This window comes from Condylura cristata, unplaced genomic scaffold (assembly GCF_000260355.1).
Source record: "Condylura cristata isolate star-nosed mole 26May11 unplaced genomic scaffold, ConCri1.0 scaffold00017, whole genome shotgun sequence".
Taxonomy (NCBI): Eukaryota; Metazoa; Chordata; class Mammalia; order Eulipotyphla; family Talpidae; genus Condylura; species Condylura cristata.
This window is the reverse complement of record NW_004567118.1, coordinates 13,847,927-13,862,380: the sequence shown is the minus strand read 5'-3', so window position 1 is coordinate 13,862,380 and position 14,454 is coordinate 13,847,927. Positions and strand designations below refer to the sequence as shown.

Here is a 14,454-nt window from a genome sequence, read left to right as displayed (position 1 = left end):
TTAAGTGTCACAAATGACACTTTTTTGCTTCTCCCTACCCCCAAAACTCTAATTTGGATTAACATGCCTGGAGAGAAAAGAAAGACTCTAAGTTTTTATAATGAGAAATGGTATTTCAGATTCCCCATTTTCTAGAGAACACTGTAGGTTCTTCATTCAAGTATATAATTATCATATAAATATTAACATCAAGTACATATGTATATATTTTACTATAAATTTACATATATTGATTATAAATATATATACATACACGCATACTTGATTTGTGCTATGGACAATTAGATGTTTTTGTGGAATCCTCCTAAGAGCCCAAATACCTGGATTTAGTCTCAGTTTTTGCCACCTAAACAAGATGGGTAAATCAGTTATCTCTGTTATCTCTGTTATGTGTTTCCTCATTTGAAACATGAAATAATAGTACCTATCCCAGATTGTGAAGATTTACTGTGAAGTATTTACAAGGATGTCTAACACAAAGTAAATATCAGTAACTACAATACATCTGTAATTAGGCGAGCTCAAGGACAGCTTTTTTATCTGTATCTTACTATCTGCTTAATTCAGCTGTCCTAAAGTTGGCTGAAATGCTAGGTTTAAATTTCTTTTAAGTGCTGATAACAGATTAGTAGTCTGTGGGTGCTTAACTTACTTAGACATTAGTGAAACACCTTTTTTTAATACATGAAAGGAAATTAAGCTTAAAACTTCCAAATTTGCTCTTTAATCTGCCTAAATAAAGTTAGAGACCAGAATCTTCAAAACCATGTAATATGAACCCTGTTCATCAAGAAAAACACTATTTTAATCCCTATTTTTAGGGCCACTGAGAAAACAATCCAACTTTTCAACAAACTTGGCAGAATGTTTTCAACACCTGTGCTTAGACAGTAAGTTAAAAAGCTAATGCAGGCCCTCCCTGTGATGCAGTGGGTTAAAGCACAGCACTAAGCAGCTAAAGCCACTTCAGCATGAGTTTGATCCCCACCGCAGAGGTGATCCACATGGCAGCAGCAGACCTCTCCTGACCTACCCACCGCTCTCCCCAGCAGTGTACTTCATCAGTTAGCCTGTTCTGCTCCCCACTCTGTCTCTGGTGAATCCTCTCACCGCCACTGTACCTCTGGACTGTACCCTAGTTTTGTATCATAAATAAATCTTTAAAAAACAAAAAAGCTAATACAAATTAATAACACAAGTTCATGATCATCACCAATTCTCTTTACCCAAAAGAACTAAGACTAAAAAACATAAGGTAAAATAGAAAGCCATTTCCCTGATTCACAGACAGATATACACGTGCGCACACACAAGCCTCTATACTCCACCTCCAAACCTACCCATGCTCACAATTCCAAATGACTTGAACCAAGTGAACCAAGTTTCTAAAAGTTTAAGAGACCAGAATTTTCTTACACAGAAAACATTCTTTACTGTTTGGACAATTATGGTTTAAGAAATTTATGAAATTCTGTAATTCACACTAATATAAACAATATAAATAAAAAAGGAAAAGTCTTTACAGAAGAAAGCTGACTTAAAAAGGTCAAAGACTGATGGATTTTTTTTTAAAGACACTACTTTGCAACCACTACAAGTAATTCAGGCCAAGAATTACTACTGGGTACTGAAATTAATGAATGAAATTTTGAGGAGTGACTTTTATATTGTATAGCCTAAAAGTATTTCCCCACAAGGTACTCATTACAAAGGGGTAAAAGATTTATAATGAACTCTGTGCCTAAAAATATCACAATTATAAAGAGCAAAAGGTCTGCTCTAAGCCTACTAATTTTAACTAGCAGTTCACAGTTGATTAAATAGGAATACTCACTGGACTCAAACTCCTTTATAAGCATATCCAGTTTCCTTCCTAATGAATAACCAGTAAACTCAGAACAGAACTCATTTCCCAACTGTATCAGCAGAAATTTAAATACATTAAACTTGTGTTTATGACAGCATTTCAAAGTACTTATGTTTCACAATTAGTGCCTGACTTTACACTTTCCAGATCCTTCCTCCTTGTTTCATCGGATTAGCCAGAATGTAAAGGAAGTATAATACAAACTACTGCATTTAGATTAGACTATTTTGTAAGTGTTCTAGATATTGTCCTGTTTTGAAATACTTAGTTTTTTCTGGAAATGAAGCTTGTATATTGATAAAGATTTAATAGACCGTTAGCACTATAAAAGTTCCAAACACCCTCTATCATCACTAATTACCAACCACTGTATAAAGCAATGCTTACTGCAGTCACTTCATTGAGCACTTCCAGGAAATTAGCAGAATGTCAAAAACTGGCAGTTGCTGTCTTCTACAGGAAATGAAGAAAAATGCTGAGAATGTAGCATTCCTTTATTTGTCCATCAACAGGATATTAGCCATTGTTTTCTGTGTGCTCCGCACATTTCAAGCATCAAATAAAAATATCTGTAACCCTTGCTGACCCACATGTAACAGAGATTTGTTTCTCCTCCATATTAACTCTTTGAGGCAATCACTGTATCTTTTAATTTTTGGACATGAACCAGTTAGAGGCTGGAACTATAAGACTATTAGCTTTGATAAACTACTAGATACTCAAAGGGAATTAGCCAATTGCTGACTGGAAAAACTTTAAACTCTAAGTCTGAGTCATTCTTAAATAATAACCTAATTAGATGGATTACATATCAACTTTGACAAGCTGCATAAAAATATAGTATTTTTTAAAGATTTATTTTTATTTATTTATGCATATAAGAAATGGGGTGTAAGCCAGAGATGGGGAGGGAAGAGGCTGAGAGGATTCACCAGAGACAGTGGGGAGCAGAACAGGGGGATGTACTGAAATATACTTCTGAGAGGAACAGCGGGTACTGTGGGGAACAGTGGGAAAGAGGAGAGGTCTGCTGTACTCTATGTGGGTTAGTTCCCTTGCTGGGGGTCGAACTCATGCCACGTTGGCTGGCTGGTATTAGCTTCATAGTGTTGAGACTTGAACCCCTGCACCACCAGGGAAGACCCAGAATATAGAGAAGTTTTTATATTCCAAATCTTGCAGATAGGTATGGCTCTCCAATGTTCTTTCCAGAATGGCAAAAGAACAACAAGGTAACAGCCAAATGCTCCCAAAGCTATGACTTAATGGTTATAGGTGTGTTAGAGGTAAATGGGGAGGGGAAGACAGAATTTATCCAAACATACCTTTCAGAGAACTAGAAAACAGATTTTCTTTGAAATTAAGATTATTATAAATACTTTTGTGCTGACTTAAAAAACCTTATAGCTTTACTATTTAAATCTAAAAATCTAGCACAAATTTCCAATGACTTCTGAAAATGTTTTGAAGTGGGAGCCTAGTGATTCAGTTCAGCTCCATCACTTTTGTACATATGCATAGGTTTGTCTAACCTACACGACAGACCTATCAGGAAATTATGTATTATAGTGGATCACTCATTTTTCTAGGTGGGTTGTCATGTGAAATATGATCAGCACCCAGGTACTATAGAGCCATTTTCCAGTTGAGTCTGGAACATTTCCTTATGAATCAAAATGCTACAAATTCCAAGCCGTGTGAGTGAAATTACTAACACCAGCATGAACACTTACAAGTTATATAAATCATTTAATATTAACAAATGTCAGGAGTTAAACCTGTTATTTAAATAACTAATAGCAGTTTTCTATTAACAGCTATTAAACATTTTTTATTTAGCAACTTTAACATCAACATTTTATAACTTGTTACTTAAGTACAAGTTTGTGAAACTGCCTATGTTTATTTTGTGTTAAACTACAAATTCATGGTTACTAAAACTTCCTCGGGCCTCTCAAATACAGAACACCTTAATACTGCTTCTTTCACGTTAGTAAACTTTTCTTCTATGGTCTGAAAAAAGGTTCCACTCCAGTTATTTTTGTTTTTGTTAATATGTGTAACCTATTATGTCACAGAATCATTATTTAATTCTGTGATTTCCCTCTAAATACGAATTATTCCCCCGAAATCAAGTTAATCTTCCATACTACTTATTCTACAGGGACAATTCTGCTCCTAATTGCTTTTAAGGTGAGTAATTTCTATGTGTTTCATTATTACAACCCATTTTTTCTATATATTAAATACTACAAATGCCATGATTGATTGATGATATAGGTGCGTTATATCAAGTTTTTCTACATGCCACCAGGGAATGCCAGTAGTTCTAGTTTTTTTCCATTTCCAAATGAAAAACATTTTAGTTTATTCTTTAAATATCTTCCTAGTTCTGTACTTTTCTCAAATAATCACATTTGAAAGCAATTACTGAGTAGCTACTATACGCCAGACAATATGCTAATACAAAGAATTCTATAGTAAATGACACATAGTTTCTTCTTCTTAGTGCCTGTCACGCACAGTGATGAATGCCTACACCCAGACATATCTGGGCATATACATGGTGTCTTAGAAAAACTGAAATATAATTTAAAAGAGTAGGGCTACAAGAAAGAACACACAGAACTAAATCTACCACATATGCCTAAATAAGATGCTCATTTTCCTAATTCAACAACAAAAAAAGTTTTCCCAATTCACTAATTAATGTTTTCTGTATGTGTTGGAGAATACTGCAAGAGGAAATGTAAAATGCTACATGTGAAATAGTGCAGTTGCTGTGGGAACAGTTGGACAATTTCTCAAAAAGTTAAAATTCTACCTATGATAACAGCAATTCTACTCACAGCTATGTATCTAAAAAATTTAAAACAGGTATTCAAACAAAAACACAGACATGAAATATTCATAGCAGCACTACAAGCAGCCCAAAATTGGAAACAACCCAAATGTCCATCAACTGATAAAAGGGAAGATAAAATGTGGCATTATCCATTCAACAGAGTATTACTCAGCTACAAAGGGAAGAAATACCAATATATAGCATGTGGGTGAATTGCAAATACTATGCTTAGTAATGAGAAGACTCAAAAACTCACACCTTGAATAATTCTACTTTTATGAAACATTCAGAGTAGGTAAATCCACAGGGCGGAGGGAAGGGTAGGTACATTAGTGGTTGCTAGGGGAAGGGAGAAGGGGGGAAGTATGGAAATTCCCTTTGGGGTGATGAAAATGTTTTGGAAGGGACACAGGTGATTGCACAGCATTGTGAACACACTAAATTGTCACTTTGCAGGGTCATTTTAAGTTACATGATTCTATCTCAATTTTAAAAAGACCTTTTGATCCTGTTAAAACATGAACTCTTAGGGACTAGATATGCTTGGAAATGTTTTTCTATTCATATTTTAGGTAACTTTTTCAACTAGTCATATACAAATCATATACATATCTTCATGTCAGCCATCTTCAGTAGCACTGGAAAGTCATCTCCAATCCATCACAGTACTCTTTAAAAATCCATTATGGCACAATCATGCTTTTATGATGTCTTAAATTTAAGAGTTGTTTCTCTCACTTTTGGACTATGATCTCCAGAAATATTCACAACAGATTGCTTTTTGAGGAATATTTAAAATGTTTGCTCCTAACACCCAACAGTTGCAACTGTTACATCAGAGAGGAATATTGTGTTAAATTTGTCTCTTACAGGGTTTTAAAGACTGAGCTAGGAAGCTATCCACAGCACTGGAGCAAGAGTTCAACCCCCAGCCAGGAGCTGATCCACAGATCTCTCCTTTCCTGCCCACTGCTCCCCTCACCAGTGTATTTCAGTAGATCTGCCTGTTCTGCTCCCACTCTGTCTCTGGTGAATCCTCTCACCACCCGCGCTTCTGGCCTATACTCCAGTTCTTACATGTGTAAATAAATCAATCTAAAAAATAAAAAATATTCCTCTTAGCAATTCTGGTGATTTCAATTTCATGGCAGCCTTCAATAAGCAGTGTTTTAGTACATTAGGTCCTTGAAAAAAGTTACATTCAATTTTAACAGTGATGTGGAAAAAAATTCCAACTTATTTTAAATAAAATGAAATTATTACAGGTAGCTTCATTATTTATCATTTTGCTTAAAGTCACACTTTCCAACACCTCTTACTGATGTTGAAAGGACTTACTGCAGCAACTGTAAGAGGACACAGTATTATTTAAAGTGGACGAATCTTTTAATATATAGAAACTCTCCCGTGGGATACTTTATAATTAAAAAAAAAACTACTTTATAATTTTAAAAAACTAATGTAGAATTACATAGTTCAATAGGGATACATATAGAAATATTCAGAAGTAGTTGCATTTTGTAAACCATGTTCTCTTTTTTCTCCCACATTTATCTTCAAATAACAAGATATTACCAGAGTCCGCTGTTTGCCAACCTCAGCATATATGGACAGTCTTTGGTTTTTATGCTATGCATTTTGGTGGTGTTTTAATGCCTCTTTCTCAGTTCTATAACATCAAACAGAGCTCAACTAAATCTGACATTTTCAACAACATTTAACAGTTTAAAAATTTTAAAGTAACAAAATGGCTTTAATGGACTTGGATACTCTACTTTCAGAAATAAGCTTAATTAACTGCTTTACTTCAGAATTTTCCTTCAATCCTTATTGGGCCTCCCTGGTGGCACAGGGGTTAAAATCTCAGCTCTATCAAGTTATCACCCTGGCCAGGAAGCTAACCCCAGTCAAGGAGCTAACCCTCATATGGTATAGGAGACTTCTCCTGTCTGGCCTGCTGCTCCTCTCAGCAGTGTATTTGAATAGATCCGCATGCTCTGCTCCCCACTCTGTCGCTGGTGATCCCCTCATCCTGCACCTCTGGTCTATACCCCAGTTCTTGTATGCATAAATAAATTAAATCTTTTTTTAAAAAAAGTCCTTATTTATTGATGAAATGATTCAGAATAGGAAGTGCTAATACTGAACAGGTAGTTCTGCCTCTAAAAGAACAGCCCTACAATTTTTTAATGCTTTCCCTGTACGGTTATGCTATTCCAACTTGGTAAGCATGTTCTCACTGCCACCTTCCTAGACCTAAAGCACAATTGTAGTCCTTAAGTTCTAGTCAAGTTTTAAATTAGTAATAAATTAGTAAAACATACATCCAAATATAAAAAAGAAAGCAGAAGTTTCTTGCTTTCACAAGCAGTTCAGACTGGCACACATCCTTGTCATTAGGGAAACAAAAGTTTGAGAAGTTCAAACTTACGAGAAGAATACGGACAATCCTGGTCTTAAATTATCCTGCTCCAATTATTCTGCACAATTTTCCCAAGTTAAACTTGGATAAACCGTTTAAAAAACACATTACCTAAATAACTCTTTAAGTTATGAAAATCATATGTTGATTCACTGGTACCACATGTTTCATAATGTAAAAACCATTGCACTAAAAAAAGGTGAGTAGAATGTGTGCAAAGAACAGAGTACATACAATCTATGGTATGCTTTGCAGTTCAAATTATACAGATCATTCACTAAATGAAGCAATATACAAAGTATTATAGTCTCACCACCCACTAACTGTTAAGACTCTACAACTTACCTGCTATGAACTTCAGTTTTCTTATCTGTAACATAAGGCTCAACTGCTAACTGAAATGATCCTACTGTTAATTAATAAAGCTGTGAACATAAAGTAGTAATCAGAATTCTTGTTTTTTTGACAGATTTATTTATGCTTACAAGAACTGGGTACAGGCCAGAGGTGCCAGGGGTGAGAGGATTTACCAGAGAGAGTAGGGAACAGAACAGGTAGATTGACTGACATACACTGCTGAGGGGAACAGCGGGCAAGACAGGAGAGGTCTGCTGTGCCACAAATCAAATTTGTGCTGCAGTGACTGTGTATAGCTTTAGAGTACTGATCTGTAACCCCTTGTGCCACGAAAGAGGTCCTTAATCAGAATCAAGTAGCTATGGTTTTGAACATTTCATGTCAATTAAGATTTGATAAAGTTATACCCCCAAACCAGGACAAAATATCTTAAATTGTCTTTCATAACACAAAAAAGAGATGCAAAATCCAAGTTTGACAGATGGTTTTGCATAGTACATTCAGATCCAGATTTCCATCCATTCCTTCAAGTAAAGAGTATTAGCCACAGACACTTGGCCAAGAAGATGGAAAAGAGACACCGAGAACTGTAATTCTTACTATGGTTTACAAGAAAACCCTATGAAGTAGCTTTAGCACAGTATATATGTAAGTAAATTTAGAGAAATAGCCTCTTTCTAACCAAATGGACTAAAATATCTGTCATGATTTTATTTCCCATGAAGATATTCTCTTTAATAATACCATCTAATAGAAGGACACCTACAAAGGCCTAACATTCCATGTGGGTATTTTATCAGTGAGAAACACATCTGGCTGAGAAAATTAATTTAAAATGTGCCACTGTCACACAGTGAATGCTCAAGGGATATAATAAAAGATTGTTAAAAATTTCTTTTGGACAACTTCAGAGCATGATCCATTTAATAAATATGTTTAGGGGTTCCCCAATGGCACAGGGTTAATTCTCAGTGCTATCACCTCAAGGGCCTCAGTTCCATCCCAGGAAGGAAGCTAACCCACATGTGGCACCTCTGACCTCTCCTATCTTGCTCACTGCTGCCCTTAAGGAGCAGTATATATTAAGCAGTGTATTTCAGTAAATCTGCCTGTTCTGCTCCCTACTGTCTCTGGCTGAATCCTCTCAGCCCTCCCACCCCGGCACCTCTGACCAGCACCCTAGTTCTTCTATGCAAAAATAAAAAACTTTTAAAAGAAATCCCAAATATGTGTATTAAACCCTGTGTATTAAACAAGATATTTAAATAATAACCTGGATGCAATTAAGTGTGGATTATATTTACCAAAAAATCATTGTAAGCATCAATGCAAACTGCAGGCCTACTTACCACTTTGTTCTTAGTTTCTGATATGGAATAAGTGCTAGATCTTAGCTTAGTAACAAATTTGCTAACTAGCAAATATTTATAAACCATAAAAATCTAGGTATGCAAATAAAACATGGTGTCAGATACCACTGCTGGTATCTGAATAAAATATTTTGGACTATAATTATATAACCAATAATTTCACTACAGTTTTATATCAAGTACTTTCACATAAATGATCCCAGGTTCACAAAGAGATTAATCTTAACTGCACTGCCCAATACAGGAGCAATGCCATATATCTACTACTTGAAATGTGGTTGCTGTGGCTGAATTAATTTTGAAATTTAAACTAATTAAAATTAAATGGTAAGTGATAATTCAATTATGAAAAATCTGCACGCATTTGGTATAATGTGGGCCTGCAATCTGCTTTTCCAATTTCATAAACACTAAACACAGATCAAATATTTCTTTTTTTTTAAACAGTTTTATTTACTTATGCATACAGAAAAGGGGAACAGGCTAGAGATGCCGGGGTGACAGGCTTCACCAGCCAGAGCAGGGAGCAGAAGGTGGGTCTGGAGAGGTCTGCCACACCCTGTGGGTCACTGCCCTAGCAAGGAATCGAACTCATGCTGCAGTGGCTGCAGTAGTAACATAGTGTTGTGCTTTAATCCATTACACCACCAGGGAGGGCCCAGATCAAATATTTCCAATTGAAAAATCTGAACTGAGATAAACTCTAAGTACACCAAGCATGATTTTGAAAATTCAGCACTCAAAAAGGAATATATCACTTGTAAGTTTAAGAATTGATTGTATATTGAAATTATGACATTTTTGGGTACACTATGTTAGTTAAAACATATTTCACTTTTTTGGGTTTTTTTTTTTTTTTTAGTTTTAATAGGACCACTAGGAAATATAGTATCACATACAGAGGGTACACTAGAAAGCACTGATCTTAAGAATCCCCAAGTCCCTTGAATTGTCTACTGTAATACATCAATAATTATATTTTAAACCAGTAGAAAGGCTGCCACACTGGGCAAAGTCCAATAGAAAAAAAGTGCACAGTCAGATACTGTATAACTTCTCTTAAGGCCAATCATGCTTTTTCTTTTAAGGATTTCTGTCTTCAACTGTTTAGGAAGGCCTCAATTCTTGGGGGATTAAGTGAAAAGTGTTGAGTACCCAGCCTCATTCATAGAGCATAATCGGCTCTCACAAGATCCCTCCTGTTCATTCCACTCACTGGTCACTGTTCATTATCACCAATTCCACAGAAAGTATTGATCTGAGCTATTTTTCACCTAAACTTTTAATTTTAGCTAGCAAAATATTGTAAATATATAAATATGGATGGTCAGATAAATCTATACTCTTATAAAGTCCACCGTTATGACCTGTAATTGTGCAATCCAATACCACAGTGAATAGCTTCATGTAGTTATTTACATTTAAATTATAAAGAAATAAATGTAAAACAAGGAGTTCCTCACTCACACTAGCCACATTTGAATATCCTGAGTAGCTAGTACACATTTTCATCATGAAAAGATCTAATATAAAGTAATCAAAAAAGTGAAAAACACATCAATATTAGTGACAGAAAAAAACTTTGTTAATTATAACTCAAATAATCTTAGGTTAAGATTACTGAAATCTTGTATTCACTGCACATTATAATGAAAATAATTATGGTTCTACACATACACAGTCATGTCATCCCAAGTCTTAAATTATTTCCTCAATGGAGTGGAAACACATTCACTTAGAATTATTAAATTCACCATTAGGAAACTTCTGAAAAACATGATGCATTTTAAGCTTGTAAACTACTCCCAGGGTAGACTGCAGCATAATTCCAGGCAGTAGGCCTTTTTCTGGCCACAGAGTTAAACAGATAGTATATCCCACTAATAATTAGCATTGCTCTGTCCTTGCAGACCAAAACAACTTTATCAAGGCCACTACCACTGGACTCATAATACATTCCTAAATGCATTCCTACATTTTTGGATTAAAGGGGAAAGAACAAGATGGGGGGGGGCCTTTAATTGCACACCCAAAGAACCTGGGAATATAGTGGGATGTATCAACTGTTATAAAAATAATTAAGGTGCCAAGCACTGAGAATTGCAGACATTTTATATGCAGCCTAAGGATAATTTTCAGAACCTGCAACATGAGCAATGTCTTAAAGAGGTACTCATCTAGTGAGTGTTAACATCCTCAACATCCCGTAAAATTAAAAAATACTTCACAGGCCCTCCCTGGTGGCGCAACGGGTTAAAACACAGCACTATGAAGCTATCCATAGTCACTACAGCATGAGTTCGCTCCCCAGCTGGGGAGGTGACCTACATGGCACAGCAGACTTCTCCTGACCGCTGTTCCCCTCAGCAGTGTATTTCAGTCAATTTGCCTTTTCTGCTCCCCATTCTGTCTATGGTGAATCCTCTCACAGCCCCTGTACCTCTGGCCTGTTCCCCAGTCCTGTATGCATAAATTATTTTAAATCTTTTAAAAAAATCTTCACAATTTAGAATAATATTCATTTGGTGTAGTTTCAAGCCTGACAACAGATCCTTCAGTTACATGATATTAAAAAAATGATTTACAGTTTACCTTTTAAAGTTTTCACAGGCTAACTCTACAATCAAGTTCCTCAATTCTTGTTTCCAGTTTTTATCCTAAGTGTTTCAGAGTTTTCTGCTACTCAGCAAACTGGCAGAGGCTCAGTGGCCAAAAATACAAATCTATTAAATGGCCCTTATTACTTTTTTTAAAAAAAGAGTTAAAAATGAGAAGTCAGGAGATTATTCAGGAAGTTTGGTGACTGAGGCTCTCATCCCAATTAGCCTTCATCAACTAAAAGTACAATCACAATATACCAAGTTTAGACAAGGTATGTATGCCAAAAAAAAAAAAAAACCTAACTCACAGTCTTGCTTTATATTCAAATTTTCAGATTATTTGTGAAGAAAATGGCCTCACTTATCTATGGGCAGAAACTTCAACACACTTAAGAAATCAGCCCTGTATTAAATCTGTCTTCTAACAAGGCTGGCATCAGTCTTTGGTATTTAGCAAATGTCTCCTTGTTAATAGAAGTGAAAAGCAATTACTCAAGCCAACACTAATCAAGGAATAAGTTTTACCAGCAGACTATACCTGTCATGTAAACAACTATGACTGCCCCTTCTGTGTATGATTTAACAAATATCTTGTCTGTAGAAAGATTATATTTCAGATGCACGTTAGTGTAAGGATGAGCCTATGTTTTCCTCTTACACCCATCAACATCATTTTCATAATTCTTCATACTCATTTACATCTCACTTCAATAGAAGTAACCACAGCAATTAAAACTTGGATTATGCACAGATAACTTTGTCCATTCTATCACTTAACTCTTTTCAAACTGTAAAATAGAGGAGGTATATTACATTACTTCAGAGGAGTAATTTAAAACCAGGAATGACCAAAGAAAGTGCATTAAGTCATTTATAGTAAAAATTCCTCATTACTTTTCAAGACTTACAGAATTTCTTGCTGATGCAAGCAAAAGTGACACTATCTGTACAAAATAAGAAATGCCATGATACTATACAATTAAACTTTTTCATTAACAAGAGTCCTTTATATATGCCAATGGGAGAAAGTATATAAAACAGCCTTGAATGAAATAGGTTACTAACAGTGAAATGTCAAAGTGCTGCATCTCTATTACTATGAAATTAGCCCTTCAGAAGGTTGAGCTGAGGCAGGTCTTTTTTAAGGCGTTGTTTAGGAAAACAAATTAACATGAATAAATTATGTCAATAGAAACAAAACCTGGACTGGTGAACTAAGAAAATCAGAAACTCAGAGGAGGCTTAATTCAGCCAAACCCTCCATTTAGCACCTGCCTGGGCCAGTGTTGGGCAGGTTGCCAGATAAGACAGTATGTTGCCTACAGGATCATGCACCATAGGAAAGAACTCTAGAAACTACTAAAAGGAAGTCATTTATAGACCGAATAACCTCGCATATTTCAGAGCAGGTGTGCTCTATCCCCCAGGGCTCTGTTCAATTCCATACAATCCTGAGGGAGGTAATCACGTCCAGCCCACAACTACCTGCTGGACTCCAGGAGACCCCAAGATAATCTCTGGATAACTCTTTTTACCATCTACCAGAGGGGATGAGAGCCACACCATTCCCGGAGAAATCATGAAAGGAAAAATAAGGGCGACTTCTAGGGACCTTGACCCCACGCACTGAGACTGACACCGCCCTGAGAAATACGTTCCCCCATTCTATCCTCCGGTTCCTTCAGTGACCTTCTGTTCCAATTGCTTCGGGGGAAGCTATAGACAAGTCACCGCCGTTCCCCCACCCCCAAGGGAAGGTGCCTTTCTCAGCTGAGAGCCGCAGAGGGGAGAATAAAGGTTGCTTCTCCTCAGCCCACCCGCTCCATTAACTCCAGGATACAGACACGATGGGGGTATGGGACGAGAAGAGGTGACAGCCATGTACCCGCCTAGGGGGTTAGAAACCTTGCTCCGTAGGAAACGAGGGAGCAAAATGCTCCCTCCGCCCCCCAATGAATGAGCTGATTAAAAAGGGGAAGGGGTGGGGGAGTTAAGCGTGCGCGATTCTTGCTATCCAGGAAGCGAAGAGAGGCCTTCGAACCCAGGCCTGGCCTCGCAGCCCGCTGCCCCCGGACTCCCGTCCTTTTCATCCAAACCCACATCACTTAACCCTTTAAGCTTCCGAAGACAGTGCTCCCATCCTCCAACTACTCCAAAATCCGACCCCAACCCCCAACTATTTTTGCTTGGGCCCAGAACTCTAGCTTTTCCCTCATACCACCCTCTCCACAGCCCTCACCAGCCGGGGCCCAGCCGCACCTGGAGATGCTCCTGAAAGCGAATTGGCAGAATCTGGGCCATGGCGCTGTCGGGGGGTATGGTCTCCTCCTGTCACTCGGGCTGTGGGGCAGTGGCTGCCCGGGCTCTCCAAGGGAGAGGAGAGGGGGAGGGGGGAGGCTGGGCTCAGCAGGATATTCTCGGGGGACGCAGGAAACTGGCAGGCAGACGAAAGAGCTTGGGTCGGGGGCGGAGGCTCCAGGGGCCGGGAGAGCCGCAATGGCGGAACCGGGCGCAGCGCAGACTCCGGAAACGGCTGAACCCTGCGGAGGGATCCCGGCGATAGAACTCCGCCCAAGTCACCTCACCCCCTCCGCCTTATGTACCCCTCCACGGAGCGCCGCGGCGCTGCGGTGCGCAGGAATTCGAAGCGCAGTGCGCTGAGGTCTAGCTTACTGCTGCGACCCGAGGGTAAATAGAGAAATCGAAGGACTACTTTTTTAGACTCATCACTTTCTCCAGCCTCCAGCTTTTCTCTCCCCTACCCCCCCCCTTTTTTTTTTTTTGCATTTTGCCACATCATGCGACTAGGGCGAGCGACGTCATTTCCGTGGGCGCTTAGGTCCCACCCACGTACTTCCGGGTGCACGTGATACTAGTTGGGAAGGGTCGGCTGATTGCTGCCAGAATGCGGAGCGAGCTCTCGGGAAATACGGCCTCTCTGGGGAGTGAGGTGGTTTTGGGCCGCCTTGCGGAATGACGGTGCTACCCTTTCC

The 14,454-nt window shown here is 38.0% G+C and overlaps 1 protein-coding gene across 2 annotated transcripts in view; it reads right to left on the bottom strand.

The window, feature by feature from the left end:
* Positions 1-14,198, bottom strand: part of CLTC (clathrin, heavy chain (Hc)) — a 62,416-nt gene extending 48,218 nt beyond the window's left edge. The window contains exon 1 of one of the 2 annotated variants that reach the window (XM_004684433.2): positions 13,721-14,198. In XM_004684433.2, the coding sequence (XP_004684490.1) occupies positions 13,721-13,762 (42 nt within the window). In that variant the 5' untranslated portion in view covers positions 13,763-14,198. The remainder of the gene's footprint in view (positions 1-13,720) is intronic. The other variant, XM_012726271.1, reaches the window with a different exon arrangement.
* Between the last annotated feature and the right edge of the window lie 256 nt (positions 14,199-14,454).